General features: G+C 30.8%; 1 protein-coding gene and 3 non-coding genes across 6 annotated transcripts in view; 3 read left to right on the forward strand and 1 right to left on the reverse strand.

Annotated features, from left to right (window-relative positions):
- The window catches only part of LOC126835826 (NAD kinase-like), a 37,351-nt gene extending 16,716 nt beyond the window's left edge, over positions 1 to 20,635 (reverse strand). The window contains exon 1 of one of the 3 annotated variants that reach the window (XM_050568660.1): positions 20,410 to 20,635. In XM_050568660.1, coding sequence (XP_050424617.1) covers positions 20,410 to 20,540 — 131 coding nt within the window. In that variant the 5' untranslated portion in view covers positions 20,541 to 20,635. Of the gene's footprint in view, positions 1 to 5,707; positions 5,863 to 7,792; positions 8,028 to 20,409 lie in introns of those variants that run through there. The other 2 variants (XM_050568661.1, XM_050568663.1) reach the window with 2 other exon arrangements.
- Trnag-ccc (transfer RNA glycine (anticodon CCC)) lies at positions 4,776 to 4,846 on the forward strand. Its single transcript has one exon. It is a non-coding gene; the product is annotated as a tRNA-Gly (tRNA).
- Trnad-guc (transfer RNA aspartic acid (anticodon GUC)) lies at positions 10,161 to 10,232 on the forward strand. Its single transcript has one exon. It is a non-coding gene; the product is annotated as a tRNA-Asp (tRNA).
- On the forward strand, positions 10,736 to 10,823 carry Trnay-gua (transfer RNA tyrosine (anticodon GUA)). Its single transcript is given in 2 exon segments — positions 10,736 to 10,772; positions 10,788 to 10,823. It is a non-coding gene; the product is annotated as a tRNA-Tyr (tRNA).
- Positions 20,636 to 26,004: the final 5,369 nt, after the last annotated feature.

Below are 26,004 nucleotides of genomic sequence, written 5' to 3' on the forward strand. Positions count from 1 at the left end.
GATAGAACAGAAAATTGACAGGCTGACGGAATAGTAGATCTGTCTATTTAACTTTGAAAAATGTACTACGAATTGGTTTTATTCATATTTTATCTCTAATTCTTATTTATAATAATTATGTTCAAATTTAAATATTATTTAATATCATGTAAATTGTGTAGTTAGGCATAAGACAACTAAATTTAACGAGCAGTCCACTATACTTTTATTAATAATAAAGTTGCTTATACATATTTCTATAATTTAAAAAAATTCTTCAACATTTCGCCCATCTGTCTTTTGTTCGGAATTGAACGAACCCCCTCCCCATAGCCACCCGTAGGAAGAAATTAATCTGATAAGCGTTATTTAACACATTTACCATTGGAATTTGGATTGTTTTATAAAATAAAAGAAACGTGAAACGCCAAGTATAAACAATGGTATACTGCGTTTTGATATAAATTATTTTTATTTATTTATTTATTTATTGTAAAACAGACGCCCAAAATATACACAGTATACTGTGTAACACACAATTTAGGGGAAAACGATAATTGATTTATTGTAAACTAGCAAAACATTACTTAATTAATTGGTAGTGTACAAATAAAATAACATAAAAAATAAAATATACAAAATTAGATTCGATTATTGTTTAGATAAACTTAAAAATTAAAGCCAAAGAAGGCTTTCACGGATAATATATTCCGTTTTATGAAAAAATCTATATTATTGAGGTTATTGCAAGCTACTAATGCCCTGTTTAAAGGACAGAAATAATCATATAGAGTTCTGTGATTAGCGAGGCGGAAGATTGACCGATTATTAGAGTAATAGCTGGGAACAGTGAAAATAACATATAAATAGATGCCTAGAATTTAGAGAGTAAATATTCGTTAATAGATTGATAAGTTCATAATAATTATGATCAGTTACAACAGGAAAGTGAGGTGACTTAGAGCTCAGATATTGCAAAAATTAATTTTGAATACTCTCAGTTTTAACTATTCAGACAGCCTAATACGGACTAAGGTGTAGACTTAAGTATAATTATTTTAGTGACTTAAATACATTTTCGAGTTAGGTATAAGGTACTTAATACATTTTCTATGAATTAAACAAAACATAAATGTTCTTAGTCTATATTGCTATGAAAATATATTCAAAAATTAGTCCACAATATATCAATATCTGTCCAATAGTTAAATAGTAAAACATATTCATGCTATAGCAATATCGGATTAAAGGATCAATATTTCAGTATAGTATTTTATTTTATTTTTATTTATTTATTTAAAAAAAAAAAGATATGTGGCATCTATTCCTAAGTGATCTTAAAATTATATAACAATAAAAGTTTCATATCTTATAGGTGTAAATGTGTATATGAACATGAATAATATGTTGATTTACTGACTAATAGTTATTTGACGTCAGTGGTAGATAGGACTGTTATTAATTAGGTACATTTTGACCTGTTAATGATGATTTGTTAAAAACAAAGAAATAATAATAATTATGTTACTTTTTAAAAGTAGACGCAATTTAATTTTTTGTGTAACTTTTTATATAAATCAGAATTAATTGGGCTAATCCTAATTATTGGTTATACGACATAGAACTTTGAAGGCTGTGTCGTTTTAAAAAAAAATATATTTTGAAATATACCTACCTAGTATATTCAACAAATTGGTTTGATTACATATTTTATGGCCCTGAACTAGTAAACTCTTTTTCGAAATTTACTGAATAAAATTGAGTGTAGGAATTTTTAGGTAGGAATCCTAAAAAGTGTAACATTAAAAGTGTTCACCACACGCTGTAGTTTTGAGGCTTTTACGTTTTACGTAGCTTAATTATTTCTCACTACAACAGTTATAGTTAAAAAAAGGTTTACACGCTCGCAACGCTTATGTCCTCGTAAGTTACCCATTTTACTCGTACGTCCGGTTTTTAGTTAAACGAAAACACAACAACTCTGCTGTACTAAAAGGGCGATAAACTTACATTGTCGTTAAAACAAGTTCACCCCCATGCCATGGTATGTGCAGTCTCCAAAGTGGTTTTAGAGTAAAAACAAGGAAATTCAAAGAAAACAATTTCGTCAAGGAAATCCAGTTGGTGGTTTTCGAATTTTTTAATGCGTCACATCGAAAATACCCGGTTTCACTGCCGTCGACTAGTGCGGCTTTAGCAAAATATATGCTAGTTGCATGACGACCAAAATCCGATAAAAATTGATAACAAGATGCTATGGCCTATTAATCGATACTTTCTATAGTTAAAATTGATTGAACTCATTGAAAAGGGCAATTTGCTTGTTTGTTAAATTAATATTTAACAAACAATACATTAATTGCGTTTGATTATATAACGTAGTCTTATTTTGGCTCAATACTACTCAACACTTTACTAGATATTAGAATAACACACTTAATATTGTTCGTAGAATTATTATCATAAGTGTCACACGAGGCTAGCCGGTCTAACCAGAGTTGCACTGACTAAAATTTTTTTGTGAGTCTACGTAGATTCTAGAATTTTGTTACAATACCGTGCTGCGTTTAAAAATGAATTAAATCATATTATGCAAAACTATTCTGTTGTTGTTTTTAACAGCACATCGTCGAACTACTATTACAATAACTCGCTATAGTATAATATAATTGCTATTACAATAATATCCCATCATAGTAGCGGAAATAAATTATCGATAAGAACCATTATTTTTATATTAGGTTCAAGTTTCAAGTTTCTAAGCGTTTATTGTTTATGACAACTTGGATATTATATTATCTGTCCATAAAATTTGCAGTTTATTTATTTTTTAATTTTTATCATTACAATCAGAAATAATAGTATAAATTCGTATTGACGATGTTCTCTTTAACTGTTAAACCGTACAGTAAAAGTTAAAACGAACTTAATACGTCTAATCCATGGCGATGACCTACGTCGAAAAATCAAATGTAAATTACAATTTGTATTATTATGTTTTTGTATACTACCGCGCCGTCTAACAACAACGAACGTTGCCTACCGCACGGCGCGCCGTACAGCGCGGTGGCCGTTGGGTTACACAAAGCACACTCGACAACGGTGCCCGAAATGCCAATAGATGGTGCTGATGCGATTCCGTCCAAACACAGGCTATCAGTTTCACGGATCCATTTGATTTTCTTAAATACTTGCTTTACCAAGGCCGTGAACTTGCCGCTCAATCCATAATTAAGGTATAAGCCGAATTTATGAAAATGGGTCGATTAACGATGGGTCCACTGTGAGTCGACAGAACAACGTATCGCTCCTGACATTCTCTCGTGTCGGTTAACGGATCGAAATCAACACAAATACAGGCCGATATCAGTGGTACAATTGCATCAGTAGTGGTTATAACTTTAACCATTACAAATCATATGATGAGGCAACCGTTATGATCCTTGTTGATTAAATAGAACGTTGCGCCAATGGGAACTTCTCCAGAGGGTCCCATTGGAATTCTGATGCCCCTACTGATGCCAAAACTCGAGTAATAATAATAAATGAACTATCATTGTTATATATACTCCTAATATCACAGAAACATTTAATTCAAAAGAAGCAATGAACTCATAATCTACAATACAATATCTGGATTCTGGTACAAAATACATATTTTTTATTTGAAAAATGCAATGGATATCCTAATTTAATAGTATACTGTATATGCTCGACTTAAATTTTGATTTTATCTGTCTGAAGTTCTAATTTAAATAAAAGTTCAAGTTATCTACCGATGCATTCTGCGATAACTAATGATGTCAATGATTATAACTATTAGTATTATCATTATAGATAAGTATTTATAATATAATGTTGGGATATATAAGTGAATAGGTCGCATTAGTTGTCAGTACCTAAATAAGAATTAAGAAATAATAATAACAATGATGTAAATATCATATATAATATATTAATATATGGAAATTCGATAATATTCTACACATTTAGATTAGAAGTTTGAACGAAGAATGTGTTCAAGGACAACACTACGTAGTACGTTAACATAGTTTTTGTGTACTATTATAATCGTAATGTACTAGTTAATCTGTGTATTATGAAGGCAACTAAAACAAAACAAATGTAGGTATTCATTTTAAGCGCTTAGGAAATATTTTGTACATTAAACAAATCGTCTAATAATCTATTAGCAGACAGCAGTCTATTAAATTAACCACTTCAAGAACAGCATACGTCACAATTAATAATACTTACAATATTTTAATGGATATTTTAACGTTACGGTGTTTTATTTTATAATGATTTTCTATAAAAATAGCGAAATATTATTATTTGTGTTTTAATGCGTGGATAATCTAACCTCCATGAAGAAAAATAGAATCAATACTTAAATATGCACCAATTTTAATGTTATGTAAACCAAATTCAGTATTATACTACATATCAGTAAACAATTAGTATTAGTCAATGCATTTGCAAATATTTACATTTTGATAAAAATGAAATGGGGCTTTTAACATAATATAATATATTTGTATACGCTATAGGTAAAGACTGTATTGTATTTAGTATGTAATGTAAAGTACTAAAATGTAATACCGCAGCAGTCAGTATATTTATATTATTTTCTAATAAATGATCTATAATGTGGAGCCCTGGATATAATAGATTAGAAGCACAAAGTAGAAGATCAACATAGGTACTATAGTCTATTTTATAAAAATAGATACATAGGTATAAAAACAAATCCAACTAGATTTAAGAGGTACTATTTGGTAAGTCGCATCTCGGGCGCACCGCTGGTGTAATGGTATCATGCAAGATTCCCATTCTTGCGATCCGGGTTCGATTCCCGGGCGGTGCATACTTTTTGTTTGATTTTTCCATAACATTTGTTCAGTTTTACGTTAGAAATAATTAATAAAATATTGTAGTGACTAATATATTATAATATTATAATAAATTCGAGTAGGTACACATTTTATAATTAATGTTATTAAACGTAATATGTTTTAACAGCCATAGTTCATTGAAAAATTTATATTTTAACATTGAGTTGTTTAGTTAAATAAAGTTAATCTAGTTTGTTTTAGAATTTTACTAATCGACGGGATTGGATCGGGAAACTTTTTAATGTTACTCGGTAATAGCATAAATAAGTTAAATTAAAACTAGTTTAATAATAATAATATAATGGTTAATAGTTATTACTAAAAATATAACAAAATCAAATTAAAAAAAATAAATTACTGAAAATGGATTAAGTATGAAAATAATTCATAGTTAAAGCTGAAATATTCAACAATTTTAAATAGCTTGAAATATTTTTTAAAAATATTTTATGAGTTAAGGTAATCAATCATAATTATAGCAAAATAAAATGATTTCATGCAATGTGCATAGCGATGGATAAAAACTTGACTAAAACTATGAAATACCAAACATTTTACATCGTGATAGAATAAAGTAAGTTATTTAGCCAGCAGTTGCTAATCAGTGATTAGTAATTATTATTATTAGTTTTATAATTTTAAAATATTAACTAAAATTATAGTTTGAACTTAATAACTCAATTATTTATTATTAGTTGTATTTAATTAATACTATTAAAATACAACTGTGATTTGATAGAAAAAAGCGTTAATAGCTTTCACAGAACGACACATTAAAAGTAGACCGTCAAATGTTTGATTACAACTATTAATTACATTACATTATCATTTACCTATTGGCTGAGAGTGGCTTTATCGCGATCCCCTTCCGCCTCCACGTGAATCCGGCAAATCGTGTCCATGTTACTATAGTCGGACGCATAGTTTTTTGTAGTTTGTACGGCAAAAAGTACTTGCTCTAAACTATAATGTATTTGACCGCTACCGATAAAAGGCTATAATATTAACAACGGATTTGCTCATAACGGAATACTCTCGATAGTTAACCGTATGTTACGCATCTGATGATCACGAATTATGATGAACAATCCTAACAGTAATAATGATGATATCGAATATAAAAATTAAAAAAAAAACACATGTACGAATTAAAAAGAGTAACCATCGATATCGATTGTGTTACAAATCGTTTGCCAATAGTTATCGAAAGTTTACTTTAAAATAATACATATTTCTCGAGTGTTTTTCTACACACGTCGTGTAGACCAAGGAACGTTAACAAAATATCATCAGATAAAAGAAATAATTCGAGGGTCTAGTGTACAAATATTTTTCGCAAATTGTGTTATAATATCTTACATATTATATCAGTAGATATCGAATAGCCTCTTACATACTATTTAGTCAATAGTGTGTACAATCTTTAGAAGTAGAGATCCATAGTTCGATATGGAGAACATAGAAGTATGATAAATTAATGTTCATAATAATAAAACTGATTTTTTATATACCTAGGCACTGTGCAGAGTGCATTTCATACATTCATCTTGTGAGTTTTCGAAAAGGTTAACCTAACTGAGCACTTTCATTTAAATTGCGTGTATGGGAACTTAGTATACCTATTATAAGAACAAAAGTCAGAAATATAATTTAAGTCAGAAACTAATTTAAGCTATTACATTTTTAAATGTATTCCAAACAACTAATCGCTTATTAACTAAATTATACATAAAATTGTACATAAACTACTTATATGTTTAAACGCGCGAATCAAACATAAATGTTAATAAACCCATAGCTAATCTTGATAAAACATTTATTTTATGATAACTATTATTCATTAATTCTACCAATATTAAAATAGATTCTAATATGAAATTAAAAAATATTATATGGGAACAGTAAAACATAAATAATTCGATTTTAATTAGGTCATATAAAAAAATGAACATGTATAATTATATTTTTCGTTTAAATTTGAGTTTCTCTTATCATTTATTTTAACACGATTTTTTAGTAACATTAAAAGAACTGTTGCAATGTGATCTTAATTATATTGCATGTTATTACATAAAATGTGTTCAACAATCAAACGTATATTGTAATAAATAATATTATTGTTATTACTTATTCTTTTACAAAATTGACCTTACTACATCTTTGTAAGTATAATAATTATTATTACGACGGATTACATAACATTTGGGCGGTGTGTTGTGACAAAACAAATAATATTGTAAATCTCCGAGTTATACATAATTAATTACATAATTAAGAATAATAAAATTTTAATTGCATAATTCTAAATCGCATAAACCCATACCTATACACATACATAAAACCGTATGGCGTAACATTTCTCTACACGCGAAATCATGTAAATACTAAGTCGTGTGTTTCTATGAATACTCATTACTCGATTGCGTGTATTTCAAATTGTATGTTCAATAATGTTACTTGTATGAAAGTAACCTAGTCGTCTCAATTTTTGTTTTAATATTTTTGGACGCGGTTATCATTAAGTCCACGCACGTATGTAGGTATAATGCACGATTACTATACCTAGGTAAGAAATAGGTAGCTGCTAACACGATAACCTATACTTACAACATTTTGCGTTTTGTCAGAGATACATATGTGTGCAGTACACCAGCAGTCATGCTGACACAACACGCTTGTTGTTTTAAAGTTTTTAATCATTTAATAATACGTCCGCACCGTCTCGTCTAATAACATTGTTATATATTATATATGTATATTGTATTTACGAATAGATACGCTTTGTGTTGAGCATACAGGGTCCTTCTTATGAAATAGTCTCGCGACGATAAATTATTTTTTTATTATAAAATCGTCAGGTTTTTTAATGGTGGGTACATTGAGCAATATGTATAGTTCGGGTAACACGATGGGCTTACCACATGGAAACGAGAGTTTTGAGTTCGTCGAGATTTAGGTTTTCCAGGGAGAACTTGTCGTCGGCCATTTGCGAATCTTCGATATCCACACCACTTTCGGGCGATGAACTCATATTTAACATTTAGCGTTCGAAAAATCGCACGCGCGGTAAGTACGCTAGCTGGTGCACTATGCGGACTTTGCGTACTTTAACATTAATACCGCGCGACACACAAGCGACGATTGCGGCAACTATAGTAATAGTAATCACAATAATGACAGGCACATGGAGAGTGAAAGCTCACCTTTAGCACCGCCAATTGGTGGCGCCGTATAAATCACGGTCTGCAGTTGGGGACAAGTGACCAGTTTCTAGGTGAATCGTCTATCACAACTCCCGTCCCCCCCCCTCCCCCGTCTCCGTTGGGTTAGTAGAACTTTGTGGCGTACCGTGGGCACGTACAAGTTTTGCGTGCACGTATAAAGAAAGCAAAGCCGTTGGCTGCACTGTACGGAGAGAAAGGTCCTTTACCGCGTTATAATAATAATTAATGCGCGTACTAATATTATACGGATGCACAGTTACTATAAGGTAGGCGTGTTACGAAAAAAAAATAACAAATTCTCTCTGGAATACAGAAAACCAGTAGCAAATTATCGCATTCCAGAGAGGCGCGACCTAGAAGATCCGATTTCTCGAAGTAGTCTTGGAGCCGAACCCGAGGTAGACGTGTCAAAAATCCGACCTTCGAATTGTTTTTCATACGTCATCGCCAAGGATAATAAAAAAAAAAACTCTCATAATCGGTGTGTAAAATGCGTGTAGTATGCACGGGGAAATAATTCTATTATTATGATAATTAAGAATAACATTTAAATTGCTACAACTTTCAAACGATTAACAAACTATACGTAAGATTGCAGTTGTAATAAACTGCGCAACTGCTGATTAACAGCAGACAAAGGAGGAATAGAGTAACTTGTCCCTCCCGTTACAAATAAACACACAAACGGAACACAAATAAATTGAAAAATGAGATTTTTTTTTTTTTTAATTTAAATGTAAGTAGATAATCTTAATACTTAATATTTATTAAATTAATATCCCTGAGACGGTTGTATTATTAGGAGAATGTATTATTGTTGATTTAAACATTTTTTTTATCGTTTACACTATTGTCAGAAATCAGAATTATAGTTCAACCGTTACAATTTACCATTAAAATGTATTATACGTGTAAAAATAACTATTGGGATTTCAGCGAAGAAAGATGTTTTCTTTTGAAAAAACCTATCAGGTAAATTGTTGGAAGAATTATGGGGTTTTAAATAAATGAAACTTATACTGTTAACTGTATAAGTTTACGCAGTCGGCAGTACGCATTTTGTCGGTGGAATTTTTCAGATTTTAGAGCAAGCAAAGGTGACTTCAGTAATTGCTCCAGAGTCCAGCCTCCAGGGCGTATACATTTTATAGTGCTTTGTAGTCTGTACTGGCTACAGCAAGTTGTATTAATACATGCGTACGTATCAAACATCAGTGTATATTATTGTATTACAATTAGGGCGGCAATACACTTGAGAATTTACGGATTCATATAACAGGCATCTATGTTCGTGTTCTTAAAAAATACCGACAACCCGTGATGCACCCCTGAATGATACAGTTATACGACATACACATGTGAGCATGACAGATACATTACATCGAAATGCTCTAGTGACTAGTCAGTAGTGTTTACCTATCTTTATAAAGCGCGGAAAATATTTTCCAACCATTAGCTGAATTATGTAAATCGGTAAGTTAGGTTAACGACAACTTTCGGTTCGTTAGGCTAACAAAAGGTGTGTTATTGAAAATTAAAAAAAAAAAGGAACTCTGTAATTAGGGTTTCGTTTAGTTATCGATCTTTGACGTTAATAAAATCAATAACGGTCCTTGTTGAAAGTTGCACTTTGAAACCTCTTCGTGTATCTTACCGAATTAGAATTGCTTAGGTTAATTGAAAAATATTTAGAAGAATCCTTAATCAATAGGTAGGTATAATCAAATTGATCTATCTAATTCGGAATTCCTATTTATTTTTTACAATAATGACTTATACAATAACTTTATAATTTCTAATATGATATGTAAGCACAATGTGCGATACACCTACATTCCAAATTAATGTACTGTGTAGACGTGCTCGGCTTTTATAATATAATGATTATAAAATTAAAAGATGAGTTATTACTTTTATACCTTTAAAATTATAAAATATATTCTATAGTTTCTTGCATTTATTAAATATGTGAATTAATAAGTAATATTATATAAATTTCTTATAAGCGATTGCTTTATACACTCATGTTAAATAACGTTAAAAAATACATACTTATCATCATTCCTCGGTAGTATAGTGGTAAGTATCCCCGCCTGTCACGCGGGAGACCGGGGTTCGATTCCCCGCCGGGGAGGAAATTTTTTGCATTTTTTTATACGTGATTATTAATGTTATATTAGGGGACATTTTGAGACTTATGTAGTAGTACATCAATTAGGTTAAAATGTATTATTATTAATTGAAAATTGATTATTTAGTATTATTTATTAATAATCAATTGTAACAAACATTATAAATCGATACATTCTTACTTCTTTTCCTTTATTTTCTCATTACGAACAAGCTAAAATAATGAGATCTTTCAACTTAATTAATTATTTATTGGAGCATTGGACAACTCCCAGTTGGAAAATGTCGTGTTCTTAACCTGCTACGCTACGGATAATGTTATTTATTTTTTCTATTTTACCTAAATCAAATTATATGCAGCACAACCTATTAGGATAATATGGCGGCGAATAAAAAAAAGAATAAATTACACTCCGTTAGATAGCGCTAAATAATTCTGTATTTCATTATGTTCAACCTGCGGACGAGCTTGTTTATAAGCAATTGTTTTCTCTATATAACGCATGGCCTTCGGTAGCTCAGTTGGTAGAGCGGTGGACTGTAGTTGGTTTAAACAGATATCCATAGGTCGCTGGTTCAAATCCGGCCCGAAGGAAAAAATTTTGCACTTTTTACAAAACTTTTTTAAAACGTTTTACCTTAATTTAACCTAAGCAATTAGGTTTTTTTTAAGAAGTAATAACTGTATTTCGGTTCAACAAATTTAGACTTTTTTTTTCCAATAATCGATGTACATTTTTTTTATTTAAGAATTTAAATATTGTTTTACGAGTTTAAGTTAAAACTTGATTATAATGTCGGTATTTCATTTAAATGTGTACTGCGTTAGTTAATAAAATGCAGTAACTTTACAATGTTGTGCACTCTTGTTCGAATAATCGAGGTACTAACAATAAAAACTATATTTTTGTCAGAAATGTACAAAAAAAAAAAAAGAGAAATTTATAACTTGTTCCTATTATAGTTTGGCTTTATAAGTATGTGTTGACAGTCCAACTTACTCTAAACCTTTGACTCCGGATAATAGATGGTCATAAATATTCCACATTAAAATAATTAAATATTCTACATTACTATCCTCCAGTTTTGAGGAAATTGAAATTTGAGGACGTTGAAACCAATGATTTGGCAGCGTTCTTATTAAATATTTTGTTTTTAAAGTACATGGTGTATTGAATAACATTGTGAGTGTATTACAGTACACCAATCATCATTATGTCCACCACCTGTACACAACTTACAATCTCTATTTATTTCAATAATGTAGAAGAGAAGGAAGCGATATCGATTTAAACAGCCATAGAAATATTCAAATATTCAACCACATATGAGTATTTTCTTCAACTGTTTATTAAATAAAATTGTTATGCAAAAAAAATCCTCAAACATAATGGTCATCCCTTATACTTGTATTTTATTATTGGAATGTCTATCGTCTATAGTTAAATAATGCACCACGCAGATGTTTAAAGTTTAAAAAATCGTTTATGAGGAAAGATTATATAAAGTGTGCTGTGTGTCTGATTCATTATGTGTTTTTATTAAATCATCCAGTCAAAAATATTGTCTATTTACTTGACTAACGAAAATTATTATAAAAATATAGCACGACGTAGAATCTATTAATAAATGTTTATTTTAATAAATACTTGAATTTTAAATTAAAGTAATAGTTCAAACTTCTTAATTATTAAATAAAAAATATTATCAAGGTATTTAATATGAAAAAGTAAAACATATGTTAACACTAAAATAGATAACCGTGTGCAAAAATTTGAAATTTTAATAAATTACTTTTAGTTGTATAATGAGAAACCGAGTTTTCCAAATTTTATAAAAAAAAAACTTTAAAATATTTTTGTTTTAATTTATTATATCGCAAAAGGGTATATTTATAACATATTGTTGAGTTTCGACTCTTGAACCAAGAGACAAACGCGTCATTTAAAACGAATTGTTGTCTCGTTTATAATTACAACAATGTACTACTATGAGTTCTTTGAAGTTAGTAATCATTCGCGATCGGTCAATCTCAATGTAAAAATCAATGATTTACATAATTTATACATGCAATGCTTCAAAGACGGTTTTAATTATTATTTAGGAGTTACTCAGGTTAGTTATCTTCCTAGATTACAATAGGAGAAGATGAAATGATGATCATGATGAAAAATATAGTTGTTTATTTCTATATGAAAGTTTATTTTGTTAAACATAATTAATAATTTTATATTTTGGAATAGTATAAAAATATTATATGAATTTAAGTAAAATATGAGGAACTAATGTGTTGAAGTAATTAAGCGTTCGCAAGATAATATTATGGCAAGGCGATCCTTAAATCATTGTGTTTAGAATAGTTTTGGCGAATTCGACACATATTATAGTTATTACAAAAGCGCCTTCGTTCTTGAGGTATGGATCGTGCGTCTATTCATTGGTGGCTAACAGGACACGATCTTTGGTTTAAAAACAACCGTCATTCACATAGAACAGTTTTAATAATAACTTACATGACTTACCTATATTAGAATTGTATAATAATACATTACAAGTACACCACATGGGTGTTGTAATAGGTAAATTATAATATAGAGCGAATAGGACACTGGTGAATTAATAACCTTGTCCGATACCCGTAAAAATTCATTTTTGAAGGTAGGCGAAATCATTGAAAGAAGTATTGTCCTTTTTTTAAAGCCCGTATATTTTCAATGCTGTTGTTTGTTGGGATTGCCGTTCACTGGGCAGAGTTTATAAAAAATCAATTTATGTTTGCATGAAGCTAAAGTCAAAGTAATAATAGCTACACAGTGTTTTTAAGGAAGTGTAGGGGAGAATGGGGGAATACCAGTCAGTGGGTAATACCGGTCAATGGAATATCACTTAAAATACGATAGCTAAAATTTAGATGAGCACATAATTTGATAACTGTTGACTGTTGTTACCAGAACCTAACACCAGATGTTTCAAAATGATAAACAACTTTTTTCCCACCAAAAAATAATTATCAATTTTTTTATCACTTTTGTTGTAATATTTTTTCAAAATAAAACTCATCACAAATTATGAATTTCTAATTTTTTACTATGTTGACTGTTTCTAATATATCACAAACTGGCATGGATTGCATTTATTTTCTCATACCTAAATATTACAGCTTTTAAGTAAATACACGCATTTAAAAAAAAGTCTGATAGGGGTAATACCAGTAAAAACTGATGGGGTAAAAACGGTCTAACATAACTTATGTAATAACCTTACCTAACTAATATTTCCATTTAACATACAATGTCTTTGAACAATATCATTGTACACTAGGTCTGTACAGACTGTACTGATAACATAATATTTTGATCATAACTTGTATGTTTTTTAGGAACTTAAATTTCTCCCTATCATTTTACATGGGTTTTTGGTGACTGGTACTACTGATGATGACTTTGGTATTACTCAGCTATATGGGTAATGACGGTCATCTGCAATTTTTAAAAAAAATTATTTAACTTAATTATAAAAATCTGAAACTTATATACATAACACCTAATAAGTTTATAGTTTGATTTCGAGAAAGAACGGAATTTCTGGACTTTTAGTTCCAAAGATATTTCAATTCCCGCTTAAGTGGCTGCAATTCCTCCACCTTCCCCTATTGTATGCTTGTATGCAAGTGAGGTGGCGGCATTAGGAATGGGCAAAACTTAGGATCCTTTTCTTCAGACACAAATATTAAACACAGATTTAACAAATAATTTGTATATAACTGAGAAAAAGTGCGCTTTTAGGCTACGTAACTAGGTAGTTAAAATAATAAAAGAAATATTTTTATAAGAAATGTCCCTATCCATTAAAAGCTTTATTTTAAATTTTTTTCAAACATTTTCCAATCTCCACTCATCTCGAGATCATCAACCACAAATACTTAACTTAACATCAAGTACTGAATGACAACAGCGAGGTGACCCATTGAGCCACACCATGGCCCTTTTTCACATATTCTAACTCGTGGATGCATCGTATCACACTGTGTTAGCTTTTTACTGTGCTTTCAAATAATATATTATAAAACTAAATTTATTTGGTCTCTTATATTGCATGACATATAAATCTTTAACGTTATAGAAATGTAGAAATAAAACCTAGAAAACCAAAACAACGTTGAATTAAAAACATATGAATGATTTTTCACTTGTTTACAGTTACTAAGCATAACTTCAAGTTACAAGTATGAACAGATGTTAATGACTTGACATTATTTTATCAACGTATTTGGCACAAACTCTTTATTAAGTTAGCATTTATGAAGTAAAATAAATTACTCCGTTCTATATATACCTACTAGTAATTAGTGCGTGTACGTATTTTATTTATTAAGGATAAGCTAGAATTTGGAAAAGAACTAATGAGCGACTAATTGTAACTTACTAAAAATTGAATTTGTGAATAACTTTTTTTGAAAAGTATTACTTTTTAAAATTTAAATAATTTAAAATATGTTACTTACAAGATATCTTTATAAAGTGTTTTTAAACAAAAAATAACTAAAATTTAGATGTTTCAATGGTTATGAATATTAATGTTAGCATTATTGTCTGTAAACAAAAAGTAAGTCCTTCACGTCTAAAAAATTATCCGGTTAGGTAAGGTTTGATTTATTCATTTGTACATAGTTTTGTTGGCTCTAATTTTCATGGGTAATTATGTACTATTTAGGCATTTGCCAAACAACATTGTTAAAACTTATAATTCAAATAAGTGAAATTTTCCAGCGTTAACTAACTATTGTCATTTTTAGAATTGTTTTCATTTAGTGCGTTATGTAGTTGAATAATTTTATAAAATATTGCTGTATAACATATGTATTTATAGTTGACCGCCTTATCACTATAGTAAAGCCGTATAGTTAAAAAAATATTAAACTACGTGTCATATAACTAAGCATAATAATTTATAAAAATGAATATTTTTTGATAAAATAAATTTTATAATACTTCTTTTTTGAAATGACTTAATAACTACATTAAAACCAAACATAGATGGTTGGGATTTATGGCTTTATTAGTTTGGTTTTTTATGAGGTTTCTAGTCGCCAACACATTAGTGTAAAGGTAAAAACTGCCTTGTATTTAATTTTTTTTTACGAATTCTTTACACAAGGAATATATTGTAAACAGTTGATGTGAACAATCAATTTGAACTTGAATTTGTTTTAATGCAATTATGTGTGCCTTGTATAATTCGTTAATATATATATATATATATAATATATATATATATAAAAATGAGTGTATGTCTGTGTGTCCTTTATGCATTACTACACCATATATCCGATCGCCATGAAACTTTGGGAAGTTGTTGAGTGCACTTCCGCGAAGATAACTGGCATAGTACTTTTCGAAAATTCCACCCCTATGGGTGGCCTCAAACACGAACTTTCTACTTTAAATACGAAATATTTTTCGTTGCTAACCTAAAATAAACACTTTGTTTGTAACCATAGTAACCACGGTACTCGAGCGAATGGTAGGTGATGAATAAAGGAACAGGCCGATTCTGGGGACGCTATTAAACATTGGAATTGGATCTGGAACTAGGACCGGGACTGGGACCTTTGAGTAAGAGGAGGACATAATCAATATAATGTAATGTACAAAAAAAACCTAGTCGGGGTATGCTAAGTGATGATTTGATGACATATAATTATTTTACTCAGCCCTGGCAAACTAAATCCCGAGCAACGCCGGCTCCGGACAGCTTGTATAATATATTATAACGGCAAGTACTGAATTTTGACAGTTAAGTGTTAATGGATTATTTAAATGCTATAGATGGATATAAATTTAAAAAAAAGGAGAAATAGTATAGTATTTTTTTTATACTTTTACGTTGTGTTTAGGCTGGATTATAGGGGTCTTATAGTGGCTGTAAACACTAAACAGCAACAGTAACTTCACCGAATCTTAGTAAAATTAAATTAGTTGTTGTCCAGACATGACTGGTATTTCTTCAAAATATGCCACTAGTTATGTGTATGCATAACACGTCTTATTGCATTAACAGATTTATGATATTATTATACATCAAATATGACGATCGAGGTAAGAACCAAATTTTTCAAGTTTTATGAATATCTTATTCGTGAAACACTATTGTTCTCGGTGACCTGGAGGACAGACCGTGAATTATGTTAAAAGGATGATGCCAATCACTCTGCCGGTGTAAAATACCTCCTGAAAATGATTATTTATTATCGATTTATAGTGTGCGGGTGACTAAACATTTAACCGCATGAGTGACCGGTAGGATATTGTATACTGCTGGCTGGTTTTTATATAATCACGTTTTAAGACAAAAAAGGCAATCAATTTTATATTAAATAAAACATATCATGTAAATTTACTGTAGTATTGCGGATTGTATAATTCAAGAAAAAATACAAACAAATGATTTTATTTGACGTTTAACAATGTATTCCTTATGTTATTGAGTCCGACCGAAAGCGAACAATTTACCCGCACATACATCATACATATTAGTGTAACGAAAATCGTGACTGCGGTGTGCCAATATGAAATAAGAGTGTTAAGCCCTTTGCAATATCAATAATTTGCCCTCCGGATAGCCGTCGATAACTAGATAAATATACACAGTATATATTGGTACGTTTTTTGCTGTGTACAAGCAAGTATGGTAACACTTGGCGATTTTGATCAGGTTGTGTTTAACTGACACGACCGTATTGTATTTATAATAATAAAAATAATAACGTAAGTAATTATATAGTTTTCGGTAAATCGCGTAAAGGCAGTGGGGGGGGGGGGGAAACAAAACTGTAACCAACCCAAGGCTGTCTGGTCTGAGACTCTACCTATAATATATTATACGTACAGACTACAGTATATTGTTAAAACATGACAACTACGTGTGCTCGACTCCGATACCTTAGTGGTTGCTGTGTTGTCTTAATTACTATAAACTCCACGACCACTATGAGTGAGGTATAATATAGAACATAAAAGAGACGTTGAACGCGCGAGTAACGTAAACGGTAAACTTGACCCTTGTCCCCGGTTAGAACGCTCTATATGGTACATAGTGTGTCGGCTTATACTTGCAGGTAATCGTCACGAATTATATATTTTCCCAACTGACTGGTCTTGTGATTTTTTTACAACGAAACATAAAAATGCTGTAGCTGCGGAGAAATTGCAAAATTAGTTGACGTCCATGAACCACCCAAATATTATGTTTTCTTATTATACCGTAAACGATTTTACGATCAAACGTTAATTAAAAAAACAAATGATAATGATAAATAATATAAAAATAACAATACATTTACTTCCCAAGTTTCTGTTCGGGCGATAGTCGATACATTGGAAGTATAACTGGTGTTCAAGGTGCTCTGAGTACGTTTTAATTGGTACTTGGAAATTAATTATTTGCGATATTCAATATATTATGTTATAGTGAAATAAAAAAACGAACACCCTAATTATGTTATAATATAAGTTACAGTCACGAATATCGTGATAAAGACAAGATTACTTCTTTTTGGTTAATGGTTATAGCCTGTTTTAAAAATTATTAGTCCTTAGTTAAGTATTAAGGAGGGAAGGAAAATCGAAAATGTGTCATCTACACAACATTAACAGATTACTGATACATCATATAAATCATCAATTCTATCCAGCCGTTGGCTTACAAATTTGGGACCGAAATAAAGATATACGTGTTTAATAGGATTGCGATTTTTTTTGTATAATAACTAATATTATACCTATACGATGGTGAACGCTATGCTATATTTATTTACTTAGTTCCTCGCCACTGGATATAGTCAATAATTGCTTAATAAGTGAAAGCCTAAGATTTTTTGGGATATTTTAAAATAAGTCATAAAACATTTATGTAAAAAAAGGAAGTTGATGTCTCATTTCCCTAAATTAATCAAAGTAATAAACTTTTATTGACGGAAAAAAAATAAAAACATAATTATGATTAATAAAATCCATGTTTTTAAAGCAGTTGGGCGACTGTTAATTAAAAACGGTTTATGTCGTTACAGAATTCAGTGAAAGGGTATGTCAAACTCGTCGAATTAATTTTACTTATACTTTTCAAATTATTAATTAAAAACGGTATTAAAGTAGAAATGTATAAAACCTAAAAAAAATTACACGGGGGTGACACCTTTTGAATCCCCTTCCCCCTCCAATAATGCATAACACGAGAAATAATAATATTCAAATTTAAAATTAATATACCTAAAGGTCATAGACTCGTTATGTCTAGTTGTTATTGAAAATTAAGTAGTTTTTTAAAAATAAATTCATTGTACCAGCGAACCCAAATGTATAAAATAATATCCTTCCCTGCTAAGTACATAATATTTATAGTTTTAAAACGATCTTCAGACCAATATGAAACTCTGAAGGTTTTACTTGCTGTGGTTTTTATGTCACATCAATTAAATGAAATTAAAACTGTTTCAGAATTTCCATCCGCTAAAACGTTATTTACTGATAAAAATTAAATAAATTTAGATTCTTTAGCATCCTGTCTTAAAGATTATCCTGAAGCTATCTCCGAAACTTAAAACAATTATTTCTTTAGTAAAAACATTGCCGATATCAACTGCCTCAAAAAAAAACTAAAATGACGCCTCTATTGGTGTGTCCTAATTCTAAATATACATGAAAAAAATTGGTTTCACCTACAAAAGTTGGTTGTATCAATGATAATTAAATACTTTTACATGTCATTAAGTTGTGCTAGCTAAAATCAAGTTGACTAAACTAAATTTTCAGTCAACAATACTAATATCTCAGCAAATTCAAGTACTAAGATTTAATTTTCACTTTTTTCATCGTATGTTAAATGTTTAACTGCCTAAACAATTTTTTCAAAATAAATAGATCGGACATTTTTTATCAAAGATCTAGTTTATAAAGCTTTTTTTTTGTATTTCAATTGAAATAAAGCAAAAAGAAGATTTTCCAAAGTTTTAAATTTTGCTGGCTGTACCAGTAAGAAATATAATTTCTAGTATTTTTTCGATATTTTTTTAATAGGTTTTTACCAAAAAAGTACGAAAATACATTTAATTTATTCATCAAGCACAGATGCAAATTTTTTCTTAGTTTCATTTTCAATTGATGGGTTAATACTTGAACATAGAATGTAGATCTTATAAAACTAGTAGTATGCACCTGCTATAATGCTCTTAAAAATCAAATTGATTTTTTAGTTATAAATTGTAAATAAAACTGTCACCTTTCAATATAAAAATACATTAATTATTACGAAATTCGTTATCGATTATAGTGCAATATTACCGGCTTTCACAACTAGTAAAAAGAAGTGGACAAGTTTGTTATTGTTGAGGATTTATTATAGAAATTTACGTCAAACCCTTGCACGTTTTGGTCATTAAATAATCTTACACGGTTTTTATAAGCTTCGAACTACAATTTACAAATTGCAACAACCAAGTTGAATTTATGGTTGTCCGATTTTGAATTTGTACGCACTTTATTGTTGTCATTTAAAATCGCCTACCGTGAAAATTGCTCTTTGTGTAGTTTGAAAGAATGCTTTTTGCCTCAACTATTACCTAGTATTAACTACAAGAAGCCCTTAAAAAACCATCCAAAAGTTCAGTGGCGCTGTGAACTTTAAAGTCGTACGTCGTTGCTGTATAATATACTGTTGTAACTTATAATATATAAATTTCCAGTCTCGCTCGTGATACGTCACACGTTTGACCCTGAATGGTAAGTTCATCTCCTGTTGGTCGATATTATAATCGCATTGTGACTGAAAAGAGTTCTGTTCTAATTACCATTACAATTGGTCGTGATATGATGCGTGCGGTTGCGTTATAGCAGTGACTAGGAATATTAAAGTAATAAGTAGTGACAAAATGTCGTGTGTCACGAATAGGTATAATAAATAATATTACGCTCCTAATAAAATCAAGACTGACCAACGACCGGTTCCCAATCGACATCTTGACGCAAATGGGTCAAGGTGAGTCTTTTTGATTGTCAATTTCTTTCATGCTCATAACCGCCGACATGTCATACTTGTCATCGCGATAAACGTTATCACCGCGTCTGTGCCGCCAGACGCGTGTCGGGTCAGGAGGCATACTACCAAAAAGCTGTAACCGTACTCACCTGAAACCCTGGACCTTCTCCTGCATTTTGCTGACCACCGTCTTTTTGGGCATTCCGGGACTCATGTCGTCCTGTTGCTGAATGCTCATGTTCACCATGGCTTTGGCCATGTGCAACGTGCCCTCGTCCATATTTTGTCTGGATTGCAAACCGGGATCGTGTGTACAACCACTTGTTAGGCGAATACCGTGTATTTACCCTGCAAAGGACAGTTTTGCGTTGGAAATCCGTTACTGTCAATAACCAGGTTGCAACTGACCGTAGAACACTAAGCCGGTACAGAATCCGCCGTTTGTTTTTATGAAAGAGCGTTCAAGGTGTCTGCTGCCGCAACCGCCTCCACCGACGGTCTATTGTAGTTTTTGTCCGGATAGAAGTCGTTGTCTGCCAGCACCGTGCTCTGATTACCCAGCAGATAGCGGCACATTATTCCTTTGTCCCCGAAAAAACAAAATAGGTTTTGAATTTTTATTTTACAAATTTGACTTTACTAACAAACAATTGACAGCGTTAATTTGTTCTAGTATCTGGATCATAGATTTAAGGGTCCTGGCTGTGGCTTTTTCTAAATATATTTCTGTTTCTGAGAGAGGAAAACATTTTAAAATAATATTTATAAACATATTTTTAAAAATAAAATTGTAACATATTATTTTCATCATCAAATTCGACACGATTTAACTTTTAAAAAATCAATTTAATGATTTCTAAATTTGAATGGAGTATTCCTTAGATATTATAGCACTACAGATATTTTTAGTCGAACACTAAAAAAAAAATCATCAACTCAACCTAACCAACAACGGTTATAACTATTTTATTTCGCTTTTATATGGTAGTTTTAAGACTGGTGATACGTGAATTGCGTGTAACTACCTATAAAATAAAAATGTGTAGTCACGAGTCACATTTTTTTTAACGAGGAGACCCCAAAAAAATCAACTAACATGATCATAAAAAAAGTATTGCCTATATGTAATGGTGTATATTTTATATTTAATCGTCTTTACCATGTTCAGTTTCACATCGAAGCGTCTTCTGAAATCACTTTCAGCTATAACAATTTCTAAAAGGCCGTGACCTTTAGGACTCTTCTATGTTCCTTCAACGCTATGCCCATTATATACGTATAGTATATATAGACGTTGTATAGTACATAACTTACAAGCCTATGCCAAGGCCCAACGCGACTGTGCTGACATTTTAAAGATGTATTTAGATCTATTTATCTACGACCTTTAATAATAATAACAAAAGATTATTTAGTTAATATCAGCATTGATTTACATTTGAAATTGTTTAACACAGTATGTAATACGTTGTATGCAAGGAGACCTTTCTATAAAACAATTCAACAATGCAGTAAATGAAAAATATACCCTCTGTATTTTTGGTATCTTTTAGTTTACCATTATTTTCCATATTGTATTTAAAGAGATACGTTTTAATAATTACCTGACTGTCGTTGTAAAAATGAAATTTATTTATGTATAATAAACCTATAATAAATTTTTATTTTATGACAATATAGTCCCCGTTTGCGCATGTTTTCTTTAGTCCTTCCTACTTCCAATCGTATTTTGTTAATATTATTCCATGTACACCAAGGTAAGTCATATCCCGGAGGAAGGGATTCTATCGGTTGCCCCCTTATTGTACTTTTGTCGCTATCGGTAACTCGTTCCTGCCACTTTTTTAATCTTGTCACCGTTGGCCGTTCTGTGATGGGTTCAATAGTTTTAATAAATGTTTTTCTAGATTTTAGTCGGCTACTAATTTGATCTTCACCAAACATGGGGTGTCTGTGGTCACATATCTGTTTTTTCCTTTCCACCATTGCTGCTATTTCTCTTCTTATATATGGAGGAGCAATCCCACTCAAAATCTGTATTTTTTCTACTGGTGAGGGTTTCAGACATCCAGTAATTATTCCATTTGTGTTATGCAGGGCTACATCTACTCTTTTGGCGTGTGTTGAATGACGCCATACTGAACTGGCTTATTCTCCCGTTGAGTAACAAAGGGCTAGACCAGACATTCCAAGTACCTTTGGACAAGCTCCCTATTTTGTCCCTGCTAATTTTTGGAGAATATTATTACTTGTTGCAACTTTTTTCCCAGTATCCTAGCAATGTACTTTATATGTTAGAGCACGATCTAGTATCACTCCTAAGTATTTAGGCTTCCTCTATTTCTTTGAAATTACCTCCTTGTGTGGCTACTGCAAGGTCGTCAGCGTACAAAAAAATGTCTCGTTGTAAGGTCCCTCAGCTGATCGTTTGTGTAAATATTAAAATGTAGCGGCGCCAAAACGCTTCCTTGGGGTAGGCCGTTGTATTGTTTTTTCCACTTGCTATTTTTCCCCTGTAGCGTAACATAAAATATACGGTCCTTTAGTAATGCTCCAAATATTTTTTTAAACTTATAATCTCTCATAAATCCATAAATCTTTTTTATGAGAAATCGGTGATTGACGGTGTTATACGCTGTACTAAGGTGTATGTATGCAGCACCAGTTTACCAGATTCAAAACTTGACCCGTGCAGCTTTTCCCTGATCGGAAACCAGCCAGTTTCTTTATTAGTTTATAATCTATCGATAGTGCAACAACACTATTTAGAATTTTTGTTTTGAATAATTTATACATATGGCACAACAAGGTGTGTAGGATAACAGAACGGACCCGGAAAACGCTTGAAAGATTTGAAGATTGAGACGTTTTAAACCTTTTTTGACTAGGCGAGAAATTGAATAGGAGCAATTAATAAGTAAAAAATAGTAGCGTTTCGGGTAGTAAGATGGACTGATAAATTCATCAAAGAGCAAAGGCTGAAATAGTTAGGGCATTTACGTCGTATAATATTCGTTATGCATATATTATACATGCTATGCACAGAAAAAAGGAAGAAGAAATTGAGAAATAGAATGAAGCTATAGAATAGAGACCATCAGGAAAAAAATCAAGTCGTGATGGCAGCAAAAGCTCTTCTTTAGCGTAACAGCTCTCGTCGTAAGATCGTTTTCATTCAACCAAAGAGTTTTACAAATAGTGAAATCTCAGGTATAAACTATGTGCCTATGAAGATCTGTGACAAATACTGTGCATTCTTAAATATCTATACTATTATATTGTTTATTTCACTGTATAATAAATAATAATAGAATTTTTTTGACACAACGGGTCGTAGATGCCACTCTAATATCCCTAGCCAACTCGTCTCTGCAACCAATTAAAATAACCTGACAAAGACAGTTTAATTACACAATGGTATTTTAGTATTTAATATATAGAAATAATGAATAATGATTATATATAAAGCATAATATTTGGTGTGATAGTTGAAAATTTGATCTTTGTTTATATATCATGCTTTTATGCCAACTAGAGAAAACGTAGATTAAATAGATTAACTCCACTTTTATAGCTGTAATTTTACACCGTTTATTTACGACTGTTGATTTCCAACCAATAATATTTTTCTATAATAATTGTTAACAAAATTATTTTTTTGTGTGATGTTAATAAATATTTGATTATACCTAAAGAAATTGTTATGAGTATATTGTACATGATATTTACATGTTCTATGTAAAGTAGTTAGAGTGGTTGATCTTTATTTTATATGAATACAGACTTGTGAATTGTAAAAGCTAGAATCAATAGAAATTCCCTTTTTTGTTGATTTTAGTCAGGTCATAAGTCCAAGTCTCAGAGTAGTTTCAGCCGTCGAAGTGAGAATATTGAATGAAGATTATTTGATGTTTCAGATACGAAATTGTGATGCGAATTATTTGTAGATACTTCGATCGATCTAAAAACAGCAACGAAAGATGTTCAATAATGTCTTTTTCTCGAATTAAATTAGGTTGAGCTCGACACTTTACAAGCGGAGCGATATTAATTACAAACGAGGCACGACTGCGATATGCGTTATGAGATTATAAGACTTAATGTTGTATACATGTATCCATAGTATCATAGTACAACAATAACTTCGAATAAAATGAATAGCAAGCATTTCTCTTTTGTCACGATTAATTTTCTATTTTCAAAGACTAATTATGTACATATGTAACATTTGTGGTTCATCCATCTTACTTACTAAACCGACAAAACGGAACGATACTTTAGGACCTATCGCCTAAAGTTTAGGTGATACGTATTACTCTTATCCTGTGTACTTGAACTAACCTTCCTTTTGATAGGATCCATCAGCGATTTTACAATTTTTCAAGTGTTTAATATAAACGCCACGCGTACACAACTATCTCCAGCTGGGCGCGACAAACGTTGGACACCACTGTCGTATCGCCTCCATGTCAACCAGACTATATTATATTGCTTTCACTTGTGCGTTCAAAAGCACCGTGACGCGTGGTCCATTTATCTACAGTCATCCTAAATAAACTCCATAGATCATCGCAGCAATACATACTTAGCCATTCGTGAGTAGGTATTAATTTATAACTGTTTTTCAGCTTCGCGTCCGAAGTCGAACCAAAAAATGATATATTTATTTCTTATGTTTTTGAATAGGCGTGGTAAACATTTTGTTTATTGTGGATTGATTAAAAGTAATGTATGGTCGTACATTTGTTTATTTTGTCTGTTTACCATGAACTTTCGAGATAATAGTCAATACATTATATTTCATAATACATAAATATTTACAACTTACTTTAGCGTGATTTAATTATTAGCTTATAAAATACTATATACGAGTAGTAATATAAATGCACGCAAAAGCAGTGAAATGAAAAACAAATTTGATAGTAATTTTTAACTTTTATAGCACTACTATGTTAGGAGTTATACTCGGGCAGGAACATATAAGACATTATAATCTATATTCTATTACTTTGCTTCATGTATGTGTCGTATGGATGAATTTGAGTTATCAACACTCAGGTTTGGTACTTTAAAAAAACACAGAGTATCTTTATGTTTTACTTTGACTTAAGAGGGTGTCGTACCGCCCATTTTTAAGGAGTAAATTATAGGCAATTTTTTACAAAATCTTAATTTAAAGGTTAAACTGTGATGTGTAATTATTAGTTCAATAACTAGGACTCTATTTTGGTAGTTATTTTATTTTTTAGACTATCACACCATCCTTGAAAGCGATTTAAAAATGTTTTTTCATCTCTACATGTTTAAGCAGACTGAAAATAACTCGCTTAATTTTGGTTTTAGAGTAAAAGCACCCATTATAAAATTAAAAGAGAACAATATTTCGGAGGGCAAGACGGTGCGTTTTTTCATTATTCTAAGTATAACGCTCAATACATAGTTTAGAAATAACGACTATTTTAACATTTTTAAATGACTGTAACTTTTCAAAAAATGAATTTTTTTTACTTCAGGTGTAATAGGACTCCAATAAAAGCAGAGCATGGAAGCTGAAATTAGCCTTTTTGTGGAAAGTTTGTACATATTGTACATTGTATTTATTTAAAAATATATCGATTTCTTATCGTCCGATATCAATTTTAAATTAAATAAATTATTATAGCACACAATTCTCATAGTAAAATACACCATTTATTTGTTACTATAAAGATATTTTTTGAAGAAGATGTATCTTATTTAATTTC

Source organism: Adelges cooleyi, unplaced genomic scaffold (genome assembly GCF_023614345.1).
Source record: "Adelges cooleyi isolate 19-005CV unplaced genomic scaffold, UGA_ACOO_1.1 ACOO_flye_CR_arks_rails_tigmint_CR_PRNA_23, whole genome shotgun sequence".
Classification (NCBI taxonomy): Eukaryota; Metazoa; Arthropoda; class Insecta; order Hemiptera; family Adelgidae; genus Adelges; species Adelges cooleyi.